Source organism: Indicator indicator, chromosome 7, assembly GCF_027791375.1.
Source record: "Indicator indicator isolate 239-I01 chromosome 7, UM_Iind_1.1, whole genome shotgun sequence".
Classification (NCBI taxonomy): Eukaryota; Metazoa; Chordata; class Aves; order Piciformes; family Indicatoridae; genus Indicator; species Indicator indicator.
In genome coordinates, this window is record NC_072016.1 from 11,500,361 (window position 1) to 11,522,656 (window position 22,296).

At 57.1% G+C, this 22,296-nt stretch overlaps 3 protein-coding genes across 3 annotated transcripts; 2 read left to right on the top strand and 1 right to left on the bottom strand.

Annotated features, from left to right (window-relative positions):
* Window positions 1–14,772, top strand: SEMA4G (semaphorin 4G). Its single transcript, XM_054382351.1, is given in 15 exon segments — window positions 1–111; window positions 7,399–7,666; window positions 9,155–9,303; window positions 9,749–9,811; window positions 9,894–9,992; window positions 11,115–11,208; window positions 11,465–11,578; window positions 11,782–11,948; window positions 12,099–12,268; window positions 12,428–12,572; window positions 12,649–12,871; window positions 12,958–13,073; window positions 13,426–13,577; window positions 13,767–13,828; window positions 13,919–14,772. Coding segments are annotated over 15 exon segments (2,787 nt in total).
* A 1,714-nt stretch (window positions 14,773–16,486) lies between these two features.
* MRPL43 (mitochondrial ribosomal protein L43) lies at window positions 16,487–17,604 on the bottom strand. Its single transcript, XM_054382402.1, has 3 exons — window positions 17,474–17,604; window positions 16,931–17,037; window positions 16,487–16,702 (listed from the first exon to the last, which is right to left on the bottom strand). The coding sequence occupies exons 1-3, from the start codon at window positions 17,602–17,604 to the stop codon at window positions 16,488–16,490; spliced, it is 453 nt and encodes a 150-aa protein (XP_054238377.1). The 3' UTR covers window position 16,487.
* A 232-nt stretch (window positions 17,605–17,836) lies between these two features.
* Window positions 17,837–22,058, top strand: TWNK (twinkle mtDNA helicase). The gene is made up of 5 exons (XM_054382352.1): window positions 17,837–19,091; window positions 19,622–19,862; window positions 20,533–20,640; window positions 20,984–21,125; window positions 21,798–22,058. Exons 1-5 carry the CDS (start codon window positions 17,837–17,839, stop codon window positions 22,056–22,058), a joined length of 2,007 nt encoding a protein of 668 aa, XP_054238327.1.
* Window positions 22,059–22,296: the final 238 nt, after the last annotated feature.

A 22,296-nucleotide genomic window follows, 5' to 3' on the forward strand; every position in this document is an offset into this window, starting at 1 on the left:
ATGCAAATGACTGTGGGAATAGCCAGGTGCTACTGCCTTGTGCTGTGCAGTTTTGAACAAGAAGCTGAATATCAGATTGAGTTTGACCCAAAATTTGAAGCTGTGTTGGAGGTAAAGTGAAGGAAAGAAGAAGAGATTGTTAAAGCTGGGAGCCATAAAACCACTCCCTTCATCTGGTTTTGCTGGACTTTTGAAAAGAAAACAGTTTATCTTTGGAATAAATAAAAGGAAAAGGGACAGGTTTGGGGTGGAAAGCTCCATGTTCATTCCAAGCAAGCCGAGTAGTGTGCTCCAACTCTTGCCCCTGCTTCTGAGGGGACCCCAGGTCGTATGGGATTTATGAGCCTTGGTTTCCCCTCAGGGAAGCTCTGTGTTCTGCGTACTGACGGTGGGAACTCCAGGCATTGCCAAGAAACGTCTTTGAAACTCAAACCTGGCTTTGGAAAAAAACCTGGAAGACAAACCGGCTCTAAACAAACACCCAAGTTAATGCCTTGTCTTGCATTGTATGAACCCAGTGAAATAAAACACAGTGCAGCCATGGGGATGAGCAAATGAATTCAGAAGCCTTGAAATATTCTGGCTCTGAATTTTAGGGTTGGGATTTTTTTCCCCCATTTTCTTTCTAATTGTTCCTGGGAATTTAATTCTACAATTATTTTTTCTGTGTCTGCTGTGGAGACAATGTGTATCAGCCACAAAGCCTTTGAAGGATGAATTGCAGATCGAATCCAGCGCTGAGCCCATGGATGCAAAAGGCCCCTCGCTGGGAAACTTTGCTGTGATGTGGAGGGCTGTCTGTCCAGTTGTCTGTCTGTCTGTCCCAGCCACCAAGGGGCTGCCAGCAAGTGGCGAAGTCTGGCATGCTGCAAATGAGGCAGGAAAAGATGGAAAAATGTTTGGGTTTGGGAGTGATGTTGCTAGCACTGAGCATGTGTTTTCCCTACCATAGAGGAGGTGAGAGCCTTGGGAGTCTGCAGCCCACTTCCCAAGGCTTGGCAGCCACACTCTGCCTCCCTGTGGCCTGGATGTGGGGGGAAGCTGGCGGCGGGGTGAAGTCAGGGTTGGGCCACTGAATCTCAGCACCCTCCAGTTTCATTTCACAGTTCCTGTGCAGCTCCCAGCTGGGCTGTCAGGTGCTGGGCTGTGGGCTTGGCCCAGGGCTGCTGCTGTGGGGCTTCCACAGTGGAAGATGTGCTGGATAGGAGGGAAAAGTTATGGGGATTGTGTCCTCCCTGCCAGCTTGCAAGAGCCACATGGCCTCCAGCACCAAGGGAGTTGCTCCTGTAAGGGGAGATTTGCCGCCCTGCCCAGCAATGCCTGGTCTGGGCAGGCCAGGGTATCCCTTAGCATACCTGGCCCTGCTGCTGAGCTGCAAGAGTTTGCCCTTCAGCCTGCCTGCCCTGCACCCTTTCTTCCTAGGCTAGCTTTCATCAAGGCTTTTTTGGGCAATGGAGCTGAGCAAGGAGCTGTTTTGACTGATGGCTGGCATTGGTGGGTTTTCCGTAGGGAGGAGTGGAGGAGCTCTGTGTTCTGCTGTCTTGGGTACCTTGCTCTTGCCGTCAGCTGAGGCGCTCTGAGAGCTGCTGAAGAGGAGCTCTCTGCTGTGCCTGGCAGGTAGCTGTAGGCAGGTGATGCCTGCCTATGGCACAGGCCAGAGCAGCTTTCCTTATTATTTCATCTGGGTTTTTTGGGTGGGTTTGAATGAGAATGTTAGGAGAGCTCTCCCGGGGACTTGCCAAATGAGCTTTGTCACCGCCTGTCAGCCCCTTTGAACCTCCTGCCTTATGTCAGACCCAACCTGACTGAGGAGAGGAACAAGTTCTTGTAAGAACAGAGAAAAGGAGGAGCTGGGGAGAAGCTTGAAATGCCCCAATCCCTGCAACCATGCAGGAGGATGCCATGGCTGGGCCCTGTCCCTCACTGAGCCCAGTGGGATGCTGTAGAGTGACAGGGAACAAGGCATGGTGTTGAGGGGGCCACTGAGGCAAATCTCTTAGAAGTTCAGCTGTTGTTAGTTTTATTGCTAACGGATCAGTTTGTCTTTTGAGGGATGTTTATATATCTGGCTCACGCCAGAACTAGTGTCCCTTAAACCAGCCTGTGTCCCTAATTGGCCTCACCACTGTCCCATCCATCACTTTGCTCCTCCACACTCCTCCTCCTTGCTGTGACGTTGGTGGGATCAGGGCTGGGTGCTTTCCTCTGCCAGATGTTTTGGGCTTTGCTGGCGGCAGATGGGGGCTGTGCCATGCTTGGGGAATTCAGAGCCTGTTCCCATGGCCTGCTGGTGCCCGCTGCCTGGCCTCCTGGCTCCTCAGCGGCTGTGCTGTGTGTGGGGCTTTGCAATGGGAGCAGGGCAGGATGATCCTTGAGAGGAGCTAATGTCACTGCTCTCTCTCTCTTCTGCTGTGCGCGAATTCCAAATTTGGGGAGGGATAAATCTGCTTCCTGAATCACCAAAGCTCTCATGCGTGTCCACTGGAGCATCTCGAGGTCAAATGTGGTTTTGTTTAAAGAAAGAAACTAAAATAAACTTGTCAAGGGTCTCCCAGGAGGTCACTGTGCTCCTTCCCTCCTCTTCCCCAGCCCCCAAACGCAGCACAGATCCCCTCTTCCCAGAGGGCTTTCAGCACGTTAGCATTTTTTTCTTGCTGCTGTTGACAAAAATCCCGTCTGGTTGAGAAATACCCTTGCAGCAGCGCCAGCACAGTCCCACGGGTCAAATCCTGCCCCTGCAAATCTCTGCCGGGAAGGGCAGCTCGTCCTGGGCTGGCCTTCAGGGATGCTGCTACTTGCAGGGAGCCCATCGCCTTGCAGGGCACCCCAGGCACAGGAACATGAGCAAGCCTCTCTGATGGGCAGACAGATGGATGGAGGATGGACACTACATGTTTGAGGTGGACCTGATGTTTTACCATTTGCTGGTCGAGCTCTGCAGCAGAAGCAAAGTGCTGGAAGTTCGTCAAGGACTGAATTAAAGTTGCCTGGCAACCTTCATCCTGGTTCCTCTTCTCACATCTCACTGAATTCCTCACCCAAGGTCTGCCAGCTCTGGGGAAAGGGGGATCAAAATGTGCTATGCTTGCAGCCAGGCATGGGGCCAGGCTCACCTCTCACCTGATGTTTATTTGTCCCTATAGTTCCTTGGCTCATTCCCACACCTGGGAGCAAGGAGGTCTCCTTGCTTTGTGCCCGGGGGCAAGCACTTTCCCCAACCTACACCAAGAGCTGGTTGGGCTGTTTCGGCTGAAGCTGAGGGCAATTGTGTGGGTCCCCATAGCGGGTAAAAGAGTGCTGGACTAGTGGGAATGGCAGGGGAAGCAGAGGGGCCAGGGGGGATCATGTGCTGGGCTTGGTCCTGATAAGTAAAGCTGAATTGACTGCACAGGGTTTGGACTGCCTGTGCTGGGCTGCCATGAAAAGTCAAGCTGTAAGCTGTAAGCTGTGTCTCCTGGTGCATTCCCTGCCAGGAGCTCTTGTAAGGCTCTCTTGCAACCCAGTAACCCAGAGGAGACCTGCTGGAAATCCTGGTCCCTATCAGGAAGCCAGCAGTCCTTGCTCATAGGAATGCATGATGCTGATGCCAAGAGGGCCAATCCACAAGGAGGGGAGGAAGGTCTGGCAGCTATTCCAGGAGCTTTCTTGGGCTTTACTGGAGCTTGGGGGAGCAACCCAAGCTGTTTGCAGAGTGGCAGGATGGGGAAACATCTGATCCTGCTCTGCAAATCTGTTTCACCGTTTGGGATAGATGCTGGGGATGAGCTGGAGAAGGGATGCTCCCACCTGGCATATACTTTCTTTCTCCCAGGTTGCTTTAAAATTAAAAAGCCAGAGTCGTTTTGGCTGTACTGTCAAGGAAGCAGCAGTGAGGGACCTGTAAGAGTCCATCTGAGGTCCCTCCATATTTTCCAGCCCAGTGCAGCAAGTTGCACCACAGCTTGCGGTCGGTTCTTGCTCCCAGGTTTTGCTGCCTCATGGCTTTGAGGACCATGGGTCAGCAGGAAGGAGCCACCATGGCCAGCAGAAGCTCCCAATGCAGCGGTTGGTGAGGGGTGTGGCAGCTTTGGCTGGTGTCTTTGGCCAGATCCAGGTTGGCAAGACCTGCCACTGGGAAATTCACTCATCAAAAAGCTTTTTGTGCCTCCAGAGATGCTGGTCATGGGGATTTTAAGGAGGTGCCGACTGAGCCGGCTTGTTTGGGTGTGCTGGGCCGGCTGGCTGCTGGTGGGAGGCTGAGGCCAGCACAGTCATACTGGCACAGCTTCCATCGTGACCCAGTAAACCCAGTCAGACCTGACCAGGGCTCGCTCGCTCCCCTGCGCGCTCTCACATGCCTGCACACCTCTGCCACCCTGCTGCCTTCCTGCCATTCCCCAGGGATCGGCTAACCTGTCCCACCAGTGGGAGCCACTGTCTGGGTCGGGCTTGCCTGGCTCCATGCTGGAAGCCACGACTGCATCCCGCAGGACCACCAATAACCAGAGCAGGAGAGTGGTCTTTGGCCCCCATGGATGTTGCGTGCTGTGATTAGAGCAGCTGGTTCCTGGCTTTGCCCAGCTCTCAGGAGGGCTATCAGCCCCACAGCCAGATCTTACCTCCACCACCCTTCTTCAGTGTTGCTGGATGGGGCAGGAGCTGGGGCTGAATTAAGGTCCAATGTCAGTTCCCCCTGCAATGGGAAGTAAGTAAGGTGCTGAGTGGCTTGGGAACTCAGTTCTGGGGGCTGGGGTTTTTCTCTTAAGTCCCAGATTTCATTTGAACTACTGTGGCTTTTCAGCCTCTTCCTCTCCCCTGTTTGTGTCTCTCTCCTGAAGAAAAATCTTTGTGGAATTTCCCCTCCTGTCTTTTTCCTGTTTCCCATGGAAGTGCTGGGCTTGAGCAATTCAGCCACCCCCAGCCCAACTGGTGGATTGCATGGATCAGAACCTTCTCTGCCTCCTCCCCCTGACCCTCACAGCCTTTGTCTTTACCCAGAGCTTTGAACTTGCACCCTGACAAAGGAGAAGTGATGGGTCTGGAGGTGTTTGGTGCAGGGCCAAGGATGATTTCAGTTCCTTCTTGTTCTTTCTCCCCAACTCTAGGTATGAAAAAAAATAGAGAAGCTTGAAGCAGCCCTTCCCTTTGAGTAAAATATTAACTAGCTTTTACAGCTAACTGATTAAATGTCCTTTAGGATAAAGTTACATCTGATCTTGAGCAAAGGAAATGGGTGTAGCTGCTCCCCTGGAAAAAGCAGAGGAGCTCAACTCTGGCAGCAGAGGAGGCTGCTACCCTCTGCCCCTACCTGGCCAGTGACCCTGTGTAGCCACACAGCTTAATTTATTATCTTTATTTTTCTCCCCTCTGTGCTGGCTCAGTGCTCACACTGGTTAAATGTTAGCTGGGGCTGGCTCACAGTGTGGTGCTTGCCCCGTGATAAGCACCATCCCTGCCCGGCTGTGCTCCAGGCTCCAATCCCTGGCGCGCCCAGAGCCGGGCAGCAGGCAAAGTTCAGGGCTTGTTTGTTCTGGGAAGATAAGGTGAGGATGCCTGGCAGCATGCAGACAGCTCACAGGGCTGTTACTCATTTATTAGAGATCATTGTTTGTCTTGTTGTAAGGTTTCTCCTCCCCTCTGCTTTCCCAGCCCAGGTGCATGGCAGCTCCTGTGGCTTGTACATGATTACAGGCTCACAGCCCTGTGTGGAGGCTGGGGAAAGGTCCACACAGCCGCTGGGGTGGCCCTGGTGCTCCTCTCAGGGTGGAGAGGTGTCAGCACCGGGATGGCTTGAGCACTTTTGGGTGCTTTGCTGCTCCAGGTGTGACCCCACCTTTGCCCGAAAAGATTGGTGGGTTTGGCTTATGCTAGACCTGGTGCCATTGACTTCCAACCCCACACCTGCCTCACATTGCCCTGCCAGGCTCATTGCTTGCAGGCAGACCCTCAGTCCAGACAGGGCTTGTCCCAGGAATAGGAGTTCCTTGGAGAGAGGACATTCCAGGTTGCTGTCCCCTGCTCCTTGGTAGCTCAGCCCTGGGGGCAGCACCCTGCCTATTCCTGGATTTGGGTGCTGTACAGGTACTCTGTGCTGGTGCCTGGGGGGCAGGCATGACAGGATGGAGCTGGTGGGGAGATGTCTCCCTTCCACCACATTCCTGGGGATGTTATGGGGCAGCAGCCAGTGCAAGTCTGAGTCCAAACCTTCCCAAAGGAAACAGCAGTTTAGTAGAAGCTCAAGGACTATGGTTGGAACCCATATCCAGCCTCTTGCTTCTCCTTTTCAGCCCCAAAGCCCTTTTCACTTGCATTTCACTTTGGTTTTACCTCCCCTTTGCCTGAGACCTAGTGAGGTATTTGCTTCAGGGAAACCATCTGCAGCAAGCATGTTTGAACAGCTTCTCTGCAGGGTCAGGTATTTGGTTGATATTCATGAAAATACTCCAGTCTAAGCAAACATATAGGCACTGGTCACTTTATGGGGAGGTCTATCTGGAGATACCCATTGTCTCCTTCCTCGTTAACACCTGCAAAATGAAAGGGTGCCTTTGCTTAAAGCAGCCAGGAGGGCTGGGAGGGGTTATTAAGGAGGGACTGGATAAAGAAAAGCAAGAACCAAGGTGGATGCTGAGCTTCGAGGCAGTTTGGAATGAAAAAGAAACTCAAATCTCATGGGAAAACACTGGCAGTCAGGGGATGAAACTGTTCTTGCTTGTAAAGACTTGATGAAGATGCCAAGCAGCTCCTGTATGGGTTTCTCTTTGCCCTACATTGCTTCATGCCTGTAGCATCCTTCTCCATGCCTCTCTCCTCAGGAGTCTTGTCATTTCAGGAAGGGCAAAACTGGTAAGATAAGTGTCTTGCATGGCAGGAAACAAGCAGCCATGGGCTTCCCAGGAGCCCTCTGATGCCCATTGCTGCAACCACTCTGGGGAGCAGGGCTTGGGGTACCCCAACACGCCAAGAGACGTGCAAGAAGGGTTTGGCCCCAAGCCCCACTGTCTGCTTTTGGGGGCAAACATGCCTACCTTTTGGGTATTGAACATGCAGTGGAGGGTCAGCTGGCTTTGCTGAAGTGTGTCCTTTGGTCAGGGAGAAAATGGCTGGGAGCAATGGAAGGAGCCCAGAGCAGACCTGGAGTGAAATGAGCCTCCAAGCAACCAAACCAATGCTCAGCAAGTGGCTGCTGCTGCTGTGATGGCATAGATACTGAGCCAGGGAGGTACTGTGTGGGGGGTTGCTCAGCTCAGAATCTCCTCCCTGTGCTGGATGCAGCCTCAGTTTCCCTTCTGGCAAACAAGGGTTTCCTTTTCCCAGAAGCAGCTGTCCTCGGGCTGAGGCCATGCCTGGTCAAACTTCCAGGCATGTGCATGGCCAGCTCCTTCCCAAGCCGACTTGGTTGTGTGGTGCTGGGGACAGTGGGAGTGTCTGACCCAGTGTTCTGCATTTCAGGAAGGTTTTGCAGCCAGCCCCATCCTGGGGAAGTGTGGAGCTCGTTGTGAGGATTGACTGTGCTGGCCTGGTGTCAGCAGGCTGGGTGGCTGCCCTTGCCAGAGGAGCGGGAAGATGAGCGTAGGCACAGACCATCTCCTGGCAGCTCTCTTCGTGGCAGGGGTGGCAGCAGTCATGGGCTACCCATCTGCCACTGACCTGGATGCCACCCCCAGGACAACGGTCACCTTTGATGGTAAGGCCTTGTGGGTTGTGGTGGTGGTGAGGTTTGTGGTTGTGCCAGCACCAGGTTTGATGCATCATGACCATGTCCAGCACTGCCTGGAGTGGGGGCTGAGCACAGCAGGGATAGATACAAGCAGCTGAGGAAGCTGGGGTTGTTTAGCCTAGAGAAGAGGAAGCTCAGGGCAGACCTTATTGCTGTCTACAACTACTTGAAGGGTGCTTGTAGCCAGGTGGGGGTTGGTCTCTTCTCCCAGGCAACCAGCAACAGAACAAGAGGACACAGTCTCAAGTTTAGTCTTGGTCTTAGAAAGAAGTTCTTCACAGAAAGAGAGATTGCCCGTTGGAATGGGCTGCCCAAGGAGGTGGTGGGGTTGGCGTCCCTGGAGGTGCTTAAGAAAAGCCTGGATGAGGCACTTAGTGCCATGGTCTAGTTGATTAGATAGGGCTGGGTGATTGGTTGGACTTGATGGTCTGGAGGGTCTCTTCCAACCTGGCTGATTGTGTGATTCTGTAACGTGGGACTCCAGTCCCCTGGGCTTGAGAAATCAGAGCCTGCTTCGCTGTCTCTTTTTGCATACCTGGAGTAAATATGCTCCAAGGGATGGAGCAGGGCAAAGGTTTTCCTGGGTCTGCCCAGCCTGGTGTCATCTCCCTGACAGCTGAGGGAGACAACCCCTGGCCCTGCTCACCAGCGCTTAGAGGGTGTCCTGAGCCAGTCATCACCCTTGGGCTGTGCTCTTGTGGCCCAGATTGTTGTCAGGGAGCAATCTTCTGTGATTTTCTCTAATTGCTGCTATGTGGTGTCAGCCAGCCCCACAGTGTCATCATGTCTTAGGTGGCTGTGTGGCTTCATTGACCTTGTTAATGAAACCCAGCTCAGTAGCTGTGCAGCCAGAAATGCCTTCTTTTGGGAGTCATTCCCTACCAGCTGCCTTGGGTCCCAAGCCTCCTTCCCTGGCTGATTTGTGGTCCCTCCAACCAGGGCTGAGACCCACCCCGCACTTCTTAGCACCTGGAATTGGATGGTTTCTCCAGCTTGGTGGGCAGTGAGCACCCAGCCTTGCTGTGGGAGCCATCTCTTTGCATGGCAGTTTTGGTTCAGGTTTTTTGCATCCTTCCTTTTGGGCTGGCTGGGTTCAAAGCCCCTGGTTTAGAGCTGAGGTTGCGGTCAATGTGGTTTTACTTCCTTCAGTAGTTCCCCAAACAGTGTGGCAGATTTGTTGGACATGGATGTTGCAGCTCCCACCCCTGAGCTGCTATTTTAGTTAGTGGGGAGAAATTGTCTCTATGAGCCTGAGCTAAATTAGTGCCTTTAGCCTCCTATCAAATCTGCCCAATTCCCTTCCTCCTTGCGTAACTGCTGTCACCTAGCCCTATCTGTCTGATAACCCCAATGGGTGCCGTCCTGCCTGCTCCCAGACTGTCCTCTGTCTTTTCCTGGTGCCTTGGGCTATACCTGCCCCAGGGCCCCTCTTCAGCTCCCCCATTCTCTTTACAGAGCTGTCAGGCATCCGGTTCTTCAGCATGCACACCCTCAACTACAGCACCCTGCTGCTGGAGGATGACCGGGGAATTCTCTACGTGGGTGCCAGGGGAGCCATCTTTGCTCTCAACTCCAGTGACGTGGCTGATGGCTCCCACCGAATGGTGAGCCTGGCCCCTGCTCTCCCCTGCCTGATTGTCCTCACCTGTGCCACACTGCCTGCTCCCTGTTCAAACTGTGGCCACCCAATCCTGCTCATCCTCCTGCTTGCCATCTCAGGTCTTGCCTGGAGGTGCTGTCCCCAAATTCCCTGTGGATGTCTGGTCTTTGTTCCCAGTCAGGCAGTGTGGGGTCAGCAGTGGAAGACATCCCTAAACTCAACGCTGCCTGCTTCAGGGACGCTCTGGTGGGACAGGGGACAGGGTGGGAAGCACATCCCTTTGCTCCCCCTGCTAAGGACACCCCAAAATCCTCCAGGCTCCTGAAGGTGTTCTGGAGTTTCTTCCTACAAGTTGGAGCGTGGGACTGCTCTCACCCTGGGCTGGTGAGACACGGGCAGGGTGCTGCCTGTTGTTCAGAGCACATTGACAGTCCCTCTTTCTCTTGCAGATCCACTGGGAAGCCTCCCCAGAGAAGCGGATGGACTGCCTGCAGAAGGGCAAAAACAACAAGGTAGAGCTGGTGGATAGGTGCCAAGTGCAGGGGACTGCTGCCTCTTTGCCTGGGTGGTGACACTTGTCCTTCCCCTCCGCAGACGGAGTGCTTCAACCACGTGCGGTTTCTGCAGAGGCTGAACAGCACTCACCTCTACGCCTGTGGGACCTACGCCTTCCACCCGCTCTGTGCTGCCATTGTGAGTCCTGCTCAGCCCTGCAGCTTTTACTCATCCTATGCCACCATGCTCCCATCTTCTGCCACCATCTCCATCCACAGATCTCTGCCTTTCATCCCCTGTTCTCTCCTCCCTGGCTTGGGGTAGGAGGCAAGTGACCCCAGTCTGGGGACACAGCCACCATGACACAGATGCTCAAAGTCTCCACCGAAGCACTGGGGTTGGACTCTGACCCCATAGTGAGATGGCCAGTGGGGAGGGAAACACTGCTTGGTGGGGGGAGGGGCAGCAAGGTGGGATGTGCCAACATTAGAGCTGTTCCCCAGCCCTGGCTGCTGCAGGGTCCTTCCCAAATCAGGGGCTGCACACTGGCCCATGGATGGTGACAAGTGTGCCTAGGGAGGGTGACGGTGGGAGGAAAGTGACTCAGTGGCCCCTCCCCAGGGATTTCCCATGCCAGGCTGGAGGGTCCCTGCATGGCAGTGACTTACAACAGAGCAACCAGGGGCAGCCATGTCCCCCTGTCAGCAGGACTTTGACCTTCAAGCAGTGGCTTCTCGGTGACTTGGCTGCTCTTTGCCCACCTTTCTCTCTGAACTCAGAGCAAAGGGGTCTGGGGCTGTGTCCCCAGCGTGGCTGGAGAGCCCCAGATCAGACATGCCTGTCCTCATACCTGTGGCACTGGTCCAGTTTGACCATTTTGTGTTCTGGGAGTCAGGCAGAGGAGCTGCGGCACTTGAAAGGCCTTGTCATTATTTAATATGCTTTGAACTGCGAACTGCAGACTGCAAAGAAAATAACTCCTGCCATGACAGGGACATCGGTGCCAGCAATACAGCCCAGATGGACAGTGTTTGCTGGCCAGACACACCCCAGGAACATCAGCTGCACAGGCTGACTTCTGACTGTGCCCACATGATGCCACGGTGGAGCGCCAGGGCTCGCCTTTCCCCCCTGAGCCCCTGCTCTTGGCTGGGGGCTCTGGCTGTCGATGTGGTTTCTGCCCAGCTGGAGGGTGCCAAGGGGGGTTTGTCTGGCCATGGACATTGCTTTGTCCCCACTAGCAGCTTCAGAGAGCCTGGGGCTGGCAGGAAAGGAAGATCTGTCCCCTGTTGTCTAACGCAGTCGCTTATCCCCCTCAAGGATGCCGACAGGTTCGTGTTGCCATCACACTTTGAGGAAGGCAAGGAGAAGTGCCCATATGACCCTGCCCGTGGCTACACTGGCCTCATTGTGGGTAAGCTGCACCTTTCCCAGGGCTGGCAGGGACATATAAGATGATACCAACCCTGGCTCCATCCCCAGTGCCCCCATGGGGTGGTCCCCAGCGCTTTGAGCTCTGCATGCAGGGGCCTTAGCAAGCCAAGACTGGGTCCTTCTCCTTCTCCTCTGCCTGAGTGAGGGGGGATGCCGGTGGCTTTTGGGGCTGTCCTGCTTTCCCAGTATTGAGCAGCTATGCATCTGATGATTCCTGCCTTGCCTCACCTGCCCAGATGGCGGCTTGTACACAGCCACACGCTATGAGTTCCGGAGCCTCCCTGACATCCGGAGAAACTTGCACCAGCGGCCACTGAAGACAGAGGAGTCCCCATTACACTGGCTGAATGGTGAGATGTCCCTGTCCTCCCCCAGAACCAGTGTCACAGGCTGTGGGATGCCATGCCATGCATCACCTTGGGGAGCATGGAGCAGGGGTGGGCACTGGCCCTGGGATCGTGTGTGGGTTTCCATGAGAGAAAATGAGGGCATGGAGGGATCCCCTGTTCTGTGGTGGGCCCTCAGTCTTCACCTCTCATTTTCTGTCCCCCAGATGCTGAGTTTGTGGCCTCTGTGCTGGTCCGGGAGAGCAAAGACAGCCCCGTGGGTGATGATGACAAAATCTACTACTTCTTCACGGAGCGGGCAGGCGAGGAGACCACATCCTTCTTTGACAAGAGCCAGGTGGCCCGAGTGGCCCGGGTGGCCCGTGTCTGCAAGGTAGGTATGTCCCCAGCCATGGGGAGCCAAGGGCTGCCCCTGCTGGCACAAGTGGCTGTGCACCTGGACCTTGGGGGAAACTGACGCACAGGCAAAGGGGGACAGACACCACCAGCAGCCTGTGCAGAAATGCTCCCTGCACCCTGCCAGAGTGACGTGGGGGGGAAGAAGATCCTGCAACGCAAGTGGACGTCGTTCATGAAGGCACGCCTGGTCTGCTACATCCCCTACTACGAGGTGCTGCGCAGCATCTGCAGCCTGGATGCAGGCAACTGGGCCAGCACTGTCTTCTATGCTGCCTTCACACTCTCGGCACAGTGGTGAGCAGGGCAGTGGCAAAACCAGCTGGGGATAAAGGTCTGTGGCACTGGGGGGCTGGAGATGTTAGAGACGTGCAGATGGGTGCTGAGCACCTGGGGATGTGTTCTTGGGGAACAGCTGTGTGTCTGCCCAGGCTCAGGCAGGGCTCTGCCCCCCAGGAGGACCATGGAGGCCTCAGCTGTGTGCCGCTACAGCATCTCGGCAGTGCAGCATGCCTTTGAGGGCCCCTACATGGAGTACCAGGACTCGGCTCGCAAGTGGTCCCGCTACGATGGAGCGGTGCCTGAGCCCCGGCCCGGCTCTGTGAGTGCCAGGGAGTGCAGAGCTGAGGGGGTGGGGTGGCCTCATTCCCCCCCTGACCCCCGTCTCCCCTGGGCAGTGCATTACGGACCACTCCCGCAGGAAGGGCTACAACTCCTCTCAGGACTTGCCTAACAGCGTCCTGGACTTTGTCAAGCTGCACCCGCTCATGTTTGAGGAGGTGAAGCCAGCCGGCGGGGAGCCACTGCTGGTGAAGAAGAACGTGGCATACAGCCAGCTGGCCGTGGACAGGGTGCAGGCCCTCGATGGCCACTCCTACGATGTGCTCTTCATGGGGACAGGTGAGCGTGGGATGAATTTGCCGTATCTCTGCTGGCCAAGGTGGACGTGCCACACGGCCTTCTGATCCCCCTGTTCTGCTCTCCAGGGAATGGTTGGATCCACAAGGCTGTGGTGGTGGGCTCTGGTATCCACATCGTGGACGAAGTGCAGGTTTTCAGGGACCCACAGCCTGTGGAGAGCCTGGTGATCTCCCGTGCCCAGGTGAGGGAGGAAGTGGGGGGGCACTACATACATACAGGCATGAGTGTGCTGTGAAGCTTCCATTGGGCTGTTTGAGGGATGGAGGGGATACGATTCCTGGGTCACTTCAGCAAGGATACGTACCAGAACCCAGCTCAGTGAAGCAAAGGGAGCAGTCTGACCCCCACCTCCTTGCCAGGTTGTGAGCTGCAGCCCATGGCACTGACTGGAGCTGGGGAGCCTTCACCGTGCACATCCACCAAGGCAGAGCTTTACTGTGGGACCGGGGAGGGGAATGCCTGGGCACCATGTGGCACCCCACAGCCCAGCTGCATCATGCCAGGGCAGTGCTGAGCCAGTCCTTTTCCCCCAGAGGAGCGTGTACGTGGGGGCAGCCAGTGGGATCCTGCAGGTGCCCCTGGCCTCCTGTGCCCGGTACGCCTCGTGCTACGACTGCATCCTCGCCCGCGACCCCTACTGTGCCTGGGATGGCAGGGCCTGCCGCCCCACCACCACCACCGCCAGGTAGGGATAGGCTGCTGTCCCCAGCAGGGTCCCCACGAGCCTTCCACCTGCCCAATCACATGCTTTTGCACATCACCCTCTGGCACAGTCGCCCCTGTGCCAAGGGTCAGGCAGGGCTGCCTGTGGCCATACCCTCGTAAGGCTGGCTTCAGCCAGGGCTGTACGGCTCAAGCAGCCCATGTCTTGCAGCACAGGGCTGGTGCAGGACATTCAGAGTGGCAACAGAGGATGCCGGAGCAGCTCTGGGCGGGGTGAGTCTGCACTGCCTCTTGGGACTCTGGGCGATGCCAGCATCCCTTGGGGTGGCCAGGATGGGTGCGAGGTGGTGCATGTGCCCGCAGGCTTCCCGACGTGGAAGAACCGGACCGTGCTGCAAGGGGACGATGTGCTGCTGCCCTGCGACCAGCGCTCCAACCTAGCGCGAGCTGTCTGGCTGCTGAATGGCAGCCAGGTGCCAGGTGCTGGGCAGGACCGGCTGCGAGTGGGGGTGGACGGGCTGCTGGTGACAGACACGCTGCCCCAGCACAGTGGCGAGTACCACTGCTACGGCGAGGAGCGGGGTCTCCGCACGCTGCTGGCTGCCTACAGCCTCTCTGTGCTGCCTGAACTGCCCCGCAGCCCCACGGCTGCCCCACGGCCCCATGCTGCCATCCAGACAGATGGTGACATGAAGGTGGCTTACGTCTCTGCCATTGTCGCCTTGGTGGTGCTGTGTGCCGTGCTCAGCACCGTCCTCCTCTACATGTCCTGCCTGGAGAAGCGCAAGGGCAAGTATGTGCTGGGTGAGCCGCGGCCAGCCAGCGTGGAACTGCAGACTGTCTCAGCCAACTGCCTGCGCAAGGGCCGCCGAGAGGAGGAGGAGGAGGAGGAAGAGCTCACCTATCCCGATGGCTGCCTGCGGATCATCCCTGGTGAAGCACCCACGGCACCGACCTCCCCAGTCAAGGAGCTGCCAGCTGTTGTGCCCCCGCTGCCGCCACCACCACCGCTGCCAGCTGAGCTCACCAATGGTGTGGGGGCTCTCCCCAATGTCCTCCGCAAGATGAATGGCAACAGCTACATGCTGCTGCAGCAGCAGGAGGAGCCGCTGGCCTCGCCCCTCTACAGTGCATCCTTCACTGAGGAGCTCAGCAAGATCCTTGAGAAGCGGAAACACACGCAGCTGGTGGAGAAGCTGGACGAGAGCTCCGTGTAGGGGCTGGCGGGGGGTCCTGCCAGCGGGACCCTCATCCTCACCAGCCCCTTCTTCCACCCCCTTTCAGCAGTGTTCAAAAACTTGGGCAAAACTACCTCCTTGGATGGCAGAGTCAGGCCGGGCCTAGGCTCAGTCATTTCTTTGGCTTTTCACTCACTTTTGAGACTCACTGTACAGAGAGAAAAAAAAAAGAATCTATTTAAATTTGGGAGCTCTATTTATATATAAAACCCCACTGACGGCAGCCATGAGCTGGCGGCAGGAGCTGGTGCCTGGCTGAAAGTGGACCGTGGGGGGAGGGAGAGTTTCTATCTGTCTGTCCATCCAGGCATGAAAGAGAGACACTGTTGTGGATGCATGGACTTGGCCTGCGCTGCTGGGCACCCCTCAGCACATGGAAGCTGGAAGGCTACTGAGAGGTGGGTGAGGAGCAGGGGGGAGTTGGGGGCTGCCCATGGTTTGGGATGGGGCTGGGGGATTTCCTCCAGTGTCCTGATTTGGGCCTTGATAGAGCTAATTTTACATTTTTAGTAGCTAGAGTAGCTACCATGACAACGATGACTTCTGCCCACTCACAGGCAGGAGAGGGGCTGTGGACACATCTTGCATTGCACGATGTGGCCTCAGCGGCTGCCAGCCCCTGCCCGCTCTCCCTCATCTGCCCCTCTAGGGTTTCAGAGCCAGGAGAGGATGGTTCAGTGACGGACAGAGCTGGGGTGAGAAGCTGACATCCCAAACACCCCCTGAGCAGCTGCTGGAGTGGCACATGCCCTCTATGAGGAGGCCCCAGGTGAAGCACAGGACTGGGTGCCCTGGGGAGGTGGCACTCCCAGGGCCTCAGACCCTGACAGGACTCTGCCCTCTCTTCCCAAGGTGCTGCAGCAGAAGAGCAGGATGCAGCAGCAAGGCAGCAAGATGCACTGGCAGCAAGACTAGTGCCACTGCCATGGCAAGGGACCAGTGTAGCACCTATATACCTTCTGATGTCCAGAGTGGCCTTGCAGCCCTAGGCACCACGTATTTCTGCCCTCTGCACAGTGCTGTTGGAAAACTGGGGTTCAGGCACAGCCCTAGCCACTGTGGGACATATGGAAAGGGAAACGGTCTCACACGGTGAGGAGCCATGGACAAGGCCTTGCCTCCCTCTGAGACCTCCTGTTCTTCATGGCACTTTACAGGGGCAACTGCTGTCCCTTAATTCCCTCCCAACTACCTCTGCTGCTGCCACCTCCTGGGGGAACCCAAGAGACTGGGGTGACAAAAAAATCTCACACCCTGGGAACAGGGTGGCAACTGGAGAAGCCAGGAAGGGACAGACTTGCTGAGGTGCATGTCTTTCCCTCTGTGCTCCTTGCTGCCACCTCCTAGATTGGGACAGTGTCTGGAGCTGAACCCTACAAGGGGAACAGGAGTGGCAGTCCCTGGGGTACCTGATGGGCTTAAGCCCTCCTGCCCCAGAGAACCAAAGCTTAGTGGGAAAGGCAAGGGCGAGATACCTGGGCTCTCCCATCCTGCTCCCACCCTTTGGTTTTGCTACAAGCAGAGACAAGCCACATGTAGGCACACCATCCCTTCTCAAGGAGGGGCATTGCCCTCCATGTCTGGCACCCCTCACGTGCCCCCAGCAATAAAGGTGGCTCTGTCTGAACACATCATAGTGGTGTCTCTCTGTGGGCAATAGATGGACACAAAGGCATGGGGTGGGGAGCAAAGCTTTATTTGGGCTGCAAGCGTGGGCCCTGGACAGTGAGGGCGGAGGGTTTGTTGGTGAGGGGGTGCCACTGGCCCTGGATGCTGGGGTTGTCAGTGTGGAAGGGCTTGCGGATGCGGATGATGTCCAGGCCAGACTGGCCAGCCAGCTTGGTGGCCAGCTGCACAATCTCCTCGCTTGTCTTGCTGGCGATGAGCTCCTCCCGTACTGTCCCGTTCACTGTGGCAGTGCAGGACAGTCAGGCCAGGGCCACCTGCCTCAACCTGCAGCCCCATTCCCAAACACACACCTAGTGGCAGGCAGCTGCCGTTCTGCTGGTTCCCCATCTCACAGGGCGGCTGACCCCAGCAGCGTCTGCGCCAGGCAGTGGTAGCACAAAGCCAGGGCAGGGCTGGAAGAGCCGCACCCTGCCTCATCAAACCCCCCACATGCCTCCCCAACACTCACAGTACTCAGCCAGCAGCAGCGGGGCTCGGCCAGAGCGGGGGCTGACGTAGAGGACGACATCAGGGTGCCGACGGGCAAAGTCCAGCGCCGCCTCCTCCACGAACTGCCTGTTGTGGGGCGTGCGGGGGCGTCAGTCCCGGTGGGGTCAGAGGGTAGAGGTCAATGTAGCTCCCATGCCAGGGCAAATGTCACAGGTGGGACCACCCGTACTCTGGTGCCCTGCCCACGAGAGGGGTCACAGTGCACAGGTTGGGGGTGTGCCACTTGCACGTCAGAGGTCATCACTCAGCCCGCCCCTGCGCCGGGGCATCGGAGGTCAACGGTGCCACCTCCTAGTCCCTCTCTATTGCATCAGAGCTCGCAGCCCCTCCCCGCCTCTCTGTGGGTCAGAGGTCAGCAGCACCTTCCCTACAGAGGCGGGCCAGAGGTCACCGCAGCTTCTCGTCAGCCCGTCACCCCCAGATCGGAGGTCAGGGCTCACCATGCTCTCCCTCCCCACAGACAAACGGCAAGGGGCAGCAGGCGGCATGCCTCCAGCGGTACCTGGCGCCGCGAGAGTCGGCCGCAGTAGGACTGAAGAGGAGCTGGAGCCGCTGGAGCTGCCGTACGTAGCGGCCCACGCCGTTATGTAGGACGGCGGTCAGGAACCTGCTGGGCGAGCCGCGGGCCGTCATGCTGCTGCCCCCACCCGGAAGCGGAACTGCGCCGAGCGGGAGAACGTCTGCTTCCCTCTCCTCGGAAGTGACGGCCTGAGCGCGCCGCGGCGTCGGGCAATGGCGGCGTCCATGGAACTCCACGTGAGGGCATCGGCCTGAGCCGCCGTAGGCCGCGGGGAGCCGCCGATGCCGATCGGCAGCGGTGCGGGCGGGTGCTGGGGCGGCCCGGGCGGAAGCGGGTGCGGGCAGGATGGCAGCGGTGCCCCTGCGGCCCTGCAGAGCCGCCGGCCGCCTCTTGCCGCTGCTGTGCGGTGGGGCGAGGAGCAAGGGAGCTCGGAGCCCCGGGATGCCGGGCCGCCTCACACAGCGGCGCTACAAAAAGGACGTGCTGCCCTCCCCCGAGGGGCCCGTGCCCTCCGTCTCCATCACCGAGATCCGACAGTACCTACGGGCCCAGGGCATCCCTTTCCACGATGGGTACAGCTGCCTGCATACCCCCAGCCTCTTCACCGATGGCCGGGAGGTCCAACCGCCGGCCGCGGCTGCTAGCACACCTTACACGCTTTTCATTGACAAGACCACGGGCAGCTTCCTGTGCACGGCCACTCTAGCCGAGGGCACTTGGCAGGACTTCCAAGCCAACGTGGAGCTGCAGCACCGTGGTATTCCCCCTGCCAGCTCAGAGGAGTCAGAAGAGGACATGCAACGGGCTCGCGAGGATGCTTGCTGCATTTGGGACCGAGCTCTGCCCCTCTGGGAGCTACTGGATGAGGAAGAGACCAGTAAGACCAAGGCCATGTTTGGTATCTCCCTGGTGTCAGATGCCACCCTGAAACGCTTTGGGGTGCGTTATCTGAGGACTGCCAAGTCCCTTGTCTTCCCTTGGTTCAGCACTCGCGATGCCACCCTGAAGGGCCTGAAGCTTGTGAGGGTGGAGAAGAAGGGGGATGCAATAGCTTATGTAGAAGAGACTTTACCCCGCTTTGATTCCTATCGCAATCTTTTTGGACTGCCACTAATTAGCCGCCGAGACACAGAGTTGGTTTTAACTGGGTGGGAGCTGGATGCCTTGGCCCTGCACCAAGCTACGGGGGTAGCCAGCCTGGCCTTGCCACGGGGGGCCACCTGCCTGCCCCCTGCTCTCCTCCCGTACTTGGAACAGTTCAAGCGCATCACACTGTGGTTGGGTGAGGACCTGCGGTCCTGGGAAGCTGCCAAGCTCTTTGCCCGCAAGCTGAGCCTCAAGCGCTGCTCTCTAGTGCGTCCTGGCGACCTGCAGCCCCGGCCCTTGGAGGCTCTCAACCAGGGCCTGAACCTCACCAAGATTCTGCGTGCTGCCTTGCCTGCCAGCCACAAATCCATTGTCTCCTTCCGACAGCTGCGTGAGGAGGTGTTTGGAGAGCTGGTCAACACAGAGCAGGTGGCTGGTGTCAAGTGGGCACGCTTCCCTGAGCTCAACAAGCTCCTCAAAGGGCACCGCAGAGGGGAGCTCACTGTCTTCACAGGTGATGGGCAAACAGCTGGTGGGTGGGAGGAGCAGAGAGCTTTTCAGTGCCTTCGTCTTTTGGGGAGTGATGCCTTATGAGTTTTACAGGTCCCTTTCTGTTCAAGGCTTCAGCTGAGCCACCCATCTTGGGGTGTGCAAGAGACTGGGGCATGTTCCTGGGTGTGATGGGGCTTGGCACACTGATGTGGTGATGAGCTCCCTACCTGGGGTGGCACAGAAAGTCCCAGGGTGTCCATTATCACTACTCTCACCTGCACTGTCATCTATCTGAGCCCTCTCTGTGCCCCACTGCTGGCTGGTCTCAGCCCTTCCTCACACCCCACAGGGACTTGCTGGCTGCTGGAGGTGACAAATGTCCAAACATGCAGCCTGATACGAGACACTGCTTGTTTATGGTGGGAATGCTACAGATGGAAAAGAGGAGCAACCTCTTATCCTGGTTCCTGGCACTTCCACCTCTAAACAGTTCAGGATGGGTCAGATCTAATTCTCCCCAGCTAATTTTTCCCATCATTGTCCTCGTGCCAGGCCCAACAGGCAGTGGGAAGACGACCTTCATCAGTGAGTATGCGCTGGACCTCTGCATGCAGGGGGTGTGCACTCTGTGGGGCAACTTTGAGATCAACAACGTCCGTTTGGCCAAGATCATGCTGACACAGTTTGCTGGCCGGCGCCTGGAGGACCAACTGGAGCTGTATGATGAGTGGGCAGATCGCTTTGAGGATCTCCCACTCTACTTCATGACTTTCCATGGCCAGCAGAATATCAAGTATGGTCCTGCACCTTCATCCCCAGTGGTGTTTACCCCTTATGGCATGTGCTGCAAGGCCTTGGGAAACTGGGGCTCTTCTCTTGCAGCAGGCTGCAGATTTGGGGCTAGCAGAAGGCATGCTGAAGCTGTTCAGGTCCCAGGGTTGGCAAATAGGGGCTGCATGGCTCAGCTGGCTGGTGTGGGGTCTGTCACAGCTTCCTGCTAGGGTGGGGGTGGAGGAAGGGGACCTGGCCTTGTGCTAGGTGGCTACTCTAGGACCAGCCTCTGCTCCTGCCAGAATGTGTCCCCCAACACCCTGCCCACCTGGCAGTGCTGCTGTTTGCTGAGGAGGGAGGACAGGCACTTCCAGCTCCATGTAGTCACTGGGTGCTCTTGTACCTGCATGCAGCCCCACGCACTCTAAGGGACTTTGTAGGCTGGGCATTCATGGGTGGTGGGCAGGGGCTGTGTGAACAGCCGCTGGGTCTTCCTGATCCAAGCTGCCTTTGCCTGTGTGGATGGGCTGCTCCTGTCTTGTGATGGAGGAGAGGCAGAGATGGGAGGTGGCCAAGGCCCAGCAGGTGCCAGCCTGGTACCTCCAAGCTCTGCCTCTCCAGTCCAGTGCTTGGCTCAGCCTCCCCGCTGTGTGGCTGATCACCAGGGCTGATCCCAGTCTTTCCCCGCCCAGGACAGTGATTGACACCATGCAGCACGCTGTCTACATGTACGACATCACCCACGTGGTTGTCGACAATCTCCAGTTCATGATGGGACATGAGCACCTCTCTGTGGACAGGTATCCCTTCTCCAAGCCACCCCTCCTTCCTCTGCCACCCTCATCTCTGGAGCTGATCATGGCACTCTCACACAGGGTGTCCCCTTTCGTCCTGTCTGGCAGCCCTGTTTCATTAAAAGGTGATCACTGCCCTGGGGAAGGGTGGGAAAGGGTGAGCCAGTTACCTGCCATCCATGTGATGCCCCATCCCTTTGCCCATGTGGGCCTGGCTGCCCTATAAAGCATGAGCTTGGATCCCTGGGTGCTTCCTGCTCTGGGATTGAACCTGGCAGCACCTTGCTGCCCCTTCCCCCCCCAAACCATGCAGTGCCAGCCTGTGACTCCATTCTTGCTGCTGTGGCAGGCTTGCTGTCCAGGACTACATCGTTGGTGCCTTCCGCAAGTTTGCTACAGACAACACCTGCCACATCACACTGATTATCCATCCTCGCAAGGAGGACGACGAGAAGGAGCTGCAGACAGCCTCCATCTTTGGCTCTGCCAAGGTGAGCTGGGCCAGAGTGGCCTTTCCTGTTCCTCAGGCATAGCATGTTCCCAGGAAGGGACTGGGATGTGTTGGGCAGCTGTCCCCAGCTCCCACCAGTACTCACCAGTGCTGGAGACCTGGCCTGAAAGGTGATGTGAGGGGCAAAATTATACCAGGACTCCTGTCACCTGCTGAAGATTTGCAGAGTCTCAGTTTGGCCAGGCCTTGGTAGGAAGGTGCAGACAAGCAGGAAACACTTTGCCAGCTAATGCTCTGTTGGGGCTTTAAGTGCAGTTAATTAAGGATTATTGACTGTGAGTGGTATGTAGGGTGAGGTAATTAAAGTGGAGCCAGGGAGGGTGCAGGGATGGGTTCTTTGAGTGCTCCAGTCTCTGCCATGGTGCTGCAGTGGTGGGTGGGAGGTGCTCTGTGAATGTGCATGGCCCTTCTGTTCTCTCTGGTTTCCACAGGGCAAGCTGTGGCTTCAGCTGAAGCCTGTTTGCCCAGCAGGTCACTGTGGTGTCCCAGGGAAAGGCAAGGGCTTGGTGTTGGGGAGGTGCTGGAGTTGCCATGGCCTGGGACACCCTGCAACAAGGCTCAAAGGAGTTGGGCAGGCAGCCCGTGAGAACTCTGAGCCCTGTGACTCTGGCTGTGTCCCAGCACCCTCCTGGAGATGCTTTCCTCTGCCCAGGCCAGCCAGGAGGCTGACAACGTCCTCATCCTGCAAGACCGTAAGCTGATGTCAGGGCCTGGAAGGCGCTACCTGCAGGTGTCCAAGAACCGTTTTGACGGGGACGTGGGCATCTTCCCTCTGGAGTTCAGCAAGGCCTCGCTCACCTTCTCGTCCTCCGGCAAAAGCAAGGTCAAGCTGAAGAAGATGAAGGAGGAGAAGACATCTAAAGAGGCCAAGCAAGTTCCAGAGGGAGGTTCAGGAGCCTCCAAGAAGTCATGAGCCCAGCAGGTCTCTTCCTGTCAGGAGGGATGGGGAATGGTGCTGGGAGCACAGGGCTGGCATACCCCAGCCCTTCTCCTCTGGGAAGAGTGGCCACACACTGCTGTGGCCCTTTCTTCTGTATGAACAAGCCTCTTAGTCACCAGCATGGTGATGGAGCCACTGTGAAAGGAGAATGGGCTTGTCCCAGAGAAAAGCAGCCAGAGGAGAATACTTTGGCAAACTGGCTGCTCTGTAC